We start from the raw sequence: 4,156 nt of genomic DNA on the forward strand, positions 1-4,156 counted from the left end.
TCGTTTCTATTCGATAGTTTTTCAGAAGTGCGTAAATCACAAGAATACGCTATCTCTGTGATTAAGCGATTCTATCAATGGCTTGCATACCGATGATCACATACAAGGTCGGTGCAGAAACGACATTTAACGTTTTACAGTAGAGTTGTTACATTTTCATAACCTGAAAAAAAATTCCGAAGAAATTTTGTACATGTACAAAGCAGTTTGGCATGTAGGACGCAAGGTCACGCACTGTTACATAAATTAAGCTAGTGACGTAGTTGATTTTGCTGCAGGCACTGTACACGATAACTTAACAACGATCATCGCAGATAGACCTTATTCACAGACGTCACGCGTATTGTTTACATACGTCATATTGGCCGCCAAAATGTCGGTCATTCGGCCAATTAGTTAGCCACTCGCACTTAACGGATATTATGATGTCACGTAAAAAAAGCTCTATCACGAACAAAAGACCTCTATAATGGAATATAATTGTTTACCTTGATAAAAAACAAGAGTGATTTGTGACGGCAGTACTTACCGTCATCCTCATTCTCGACGAAGTTATCAATGGCTGCTTTGTAATGAACGCAACCGGGCATACATGGTAGAGTCTCCTCAAAGCCCTCTTTATTATCCAACCAATATGTAATTACGTTACCCTTACCCTATACATAAAAAACGAGTGAAAGAGAGAGAGAAATGTGTATCATTACTACGTATAAAATGAAGGAAGATGTGAACAGTCGTTGCGCTACTCACCTCGAGTTCCATCTGGCCTCTAGCAGTTGCCACGAATGATTTATCAAAGCTTAACAAATCGCGAGTTGATTGACTGATATGGATCTTCATAGCTATGAAATATAAATTTAGAAATATATTTTATGTATTCGTATTTCCAATGTTTCACGAACAAGAAACCAATGTCGTACGTTTTCCGCTGGACTCCATCCTAGAAGCGATATTCACCGTATCACCAAACAAACAATACCTAGGCATCTTTGATCCGACTATTCCAGCCACAACGGGTCCTGAAATGGGAAAATCGATGTGTTTTATTAATAACAATGCGTTAAGAACGACGAAGATTGCTAACTTCTATTTACCCGAATGAATTCCGATTCTCAGTTTTAGTTTAGCTGGAGCTATTTGTGGAATTTCTAAATGTGTTATGTGATGCATCAGATCCAGCGATAGCATAGCAATCTCGAACACATGCTGGCGGCCATTGCGTTCCGGAACACCTTCAAAATCGAGGAAATAGTTGTCAACAAAACTATAATCAACCTGTACAAATCAGAGAGGTCCAATACCATTACGGTAATATATAACACCCCACACTAACAAAGAAAGAAAGGTCCGAAAGGTTCTTTTTCGACATTTTGATTATATCCTCATCTTCGGGAATGCTGTTTTTCTGAGTGCGGGGTTTTCTATATTACCGTTACACACACAGGGACAGAGTGTTTCATTAATGGGTAATACCTGATACGATCATGTACGCATCGCCAATAGTTTCAACCTTGTAAACATCGTAGGATTGAAGCCTCGAATCGAAGCACTTGTACAACGAGTTTAACATCTCGATTACTTGCATCGGGGTACAGTCCGACGTGATACGAGTAAACCCGACTACATCCGACAGAAATATCGTGCCCTCGTCGAACGATTCGGCCTCTACGGCTTCGTTCTTCTTCAACTGATCAGCGACGGTCATAGGCAACATCTGACACAGCAGGGAATCCGTTCTTTTACGCTCGCGATTCAATGCTTTCGACTGATCGGCCAATGTGAATGCATATTTTTGGATGTCGTTGATGATGGCCCTGATCGAAACGATGACCAGCGGGCAAATAAACAGAACCAATACGCATAGACCGATACTGACTGAAACGCTGTATTTATCCCTTTGTAATGAAGATTCGAGTCGTCGAAGAATTGCCGATGCCATTTTCATTTGTATCTCGAATAAGATATCGATATACGTGGACATATTATCAAACCACCACGTACTCATTTCCCAAGACGGGTTTCTATCGGTCATATTATTACGACTGATATCTTTTCGCATCACTTCGATGTGATGCGTGAAATTCGTTCCTTCGTATTTTTGCAATTCTTCGTCGAATATCTCCTGGATTCTGGATGAAAATCGTTTGGCAGCTTGATAGTTACCGATACCCACGTTATGCTTCTCTAAATACCACAGATAATCGCTGTACGTGTTAAATTTTCCTTTCGAGAAAAATATTCCTCCCAATGTCCTCTCGACTCCCATATCTTCTTTAGATACGACTAACAGCTGATACGCCACTAGGGCGCGCCACTGGTCTCCATCTCTGGAATCTTGAATACCCTCGTACATCCATTCGATGAAAGTACGAATTGTATTTGTGTAGAAGTCGATTTCTTGGTAGACATCGGTTTTCGTTGCGTCCAGCTTTTTACGATGACTGTTGAGGTACGACCAGAAATCATTCTTGCTCCTGAACTCTTTTGTTACCGATGTGGACGGCCACCTGGATATGGCTTTTAGAGCTTTATCAGTCTCCGGGTATCTGGAAATAGAGATGATATCAACGACTGTAAGACAACGAAGTCGTGGTTGCCAAATACGCAGAGATGCCGTAGTCGTGGTTACTGACTACTAGCATACAGATTACAAAAAAACTTGAAATCTATTGACGCCTGAAAAAATAGCATTTGATATCGTCGACAATGATCAACTCAACGACAATAACAAAATTATTGGAAGAATTAGACGAATATGAAACCAGGACTCAACCGTGTGTGTGGTGCATGGCGTAACGCTGTATCTCACTGGGGGTGGTGGAAAGAATGTATCAACAATTGAATTGACCGGCAACCAGTCTATCCCTAATATTGATGACGTAGTGCACACCCAAAGCCGATTTTGACATTTAGAATAACCAAAAAGACATGAAAATTCATTAAATCGAAAATATGAGTCATGGGATTTGTGACTTCATTGAAAAACGCCGATATTAATAGAATACGTTATGATAAAGATTTTTGCGTCTTGAGATGAAAGTACGCTGCAGACGTTACCTGTCTTTCAGGAACATCCTCGTTTCAGCGCCGAGTGAACTCAAATGTAAAGCCGTCATGTCTCGTTCCCTTTGTAAGTAATGCACTAACATACCAGTCTGCGTACTGAATCGAATAGTATCGCTCATCTTAGACTTCATTTCATTATCTCTCGATATTGAACTAAGGCTGGCCATTGTCATCGCCATCAATGCGAAAATCGGTATGAAAGTCAAAACCATCATTTTTGCCATCTGCGTTCGTTTACCTGAAAATGTATCATTACGTTTTTCCGGCGGGGATTACCCTTATTTCATTTATAAGAAAATCATAATATCTGACTCAAATGAACTAATTTCAACCAGAATTAACGCCAACTCACGACCGTGGAACTGAATCCTGTGGTTCGAGTAAATTCAAATTTTTAATTACGGGATTTCTGCATCAATTTAGTGTATACTTACATATCATACCACACTGGGACGATGTTTTGTACGATATACAAGAAATATCTATTACCATTATCGTTATTCTTACCTCTTCTAGTAATGGGATTCCCGCGACATACTCCTAATGCACCGCTTTGATGATCAGCTATATTTAGAATCTGTCGAATAGCGTCATCCAATTCAGCGGCTGAACTTACAGATGCACTGGAACCAGCGTGCGGTGATGCATCGGCAGTGCTGTGTACTCGATTCCTTTTAAGCATGTTCGGAATTTTTGAAATGCGTAACATTTTGGAAACGAACAAACAAATCTATATTTTCCAATGCAAGATATTGCGTATATGGCGTATGACTAATAGCTTACGATTCCAGCACCAGAACTACATCTCACAAGTCGTTCGCTCGCATGAAATGCGTTTTCATGATGATTTTCCTCTTATCGTAAATGATTTATCCATTATATCATAAGCTACAAATTAATCAGCCAGAAAAATCGACAGGGAATCTGCATAATCAGCGTATGACATAATTCGTTATGTCGATGATGGATATTTGTTGTGTGTGAACTGAGAAATGCATGAAAAAACTAAGAAATAAATGTATAAATAGCCTATTATTGATAAAGCCAACGCATTATCCATATGTATCAATTCTATTAACATTCAAATTAT

General features: G+C 39.6%; 1 protein-coding gene across 1 annotated transcript; it reads right to left on the reverse strand.

Moving 5' to 3' along the window:
- Nucleotides 1-37: 37 nt before the first annotated feature.
- LOC141915366 (uncharacterized) lies at nucleotides 38-3,775 on the reverse strand. Its single transcript, XM_074806864.1, has 8 exons — nucleotides 3,574-3,775; nucleotides 3,058-3,304; nucleotides 1,474-2,546; nucleotides 1,095-1,232; nucleotides 921-1,019; nucleotides 751-842; nucleotides 530-656; nucleotides 38-163 (listed from the first exon to the last, which is right to left on the reverse strand). Exons 1-8 carry the CDS (start codon nucleotides 3,773-3,775, stop codon nucleotides 135-137), a joined length of 2,007 nt encoding a protein of 668 aa, XP_074662965.1. The 3' UTR covers nucleotides 38-134.
- Between the last annotated feature and the right edge of the window lie 381 nt (nucleotides 3,776-4,156).

Source organism: Tubulanus polymorphus, chromosome 1, assembly GCF_964204645.1.
Source record: "Tubulanus polymorphus chromosome 1, tnTubPoly1.2, whole genome shotgun sequence".
Taxonomy (NCBI): Eukaryota; Metazoa; Nemertea; class Palaeonemertea; order Tubulaniformes; family Tubulanidae; genus Tubulanus; species Tubulanus polymorphus.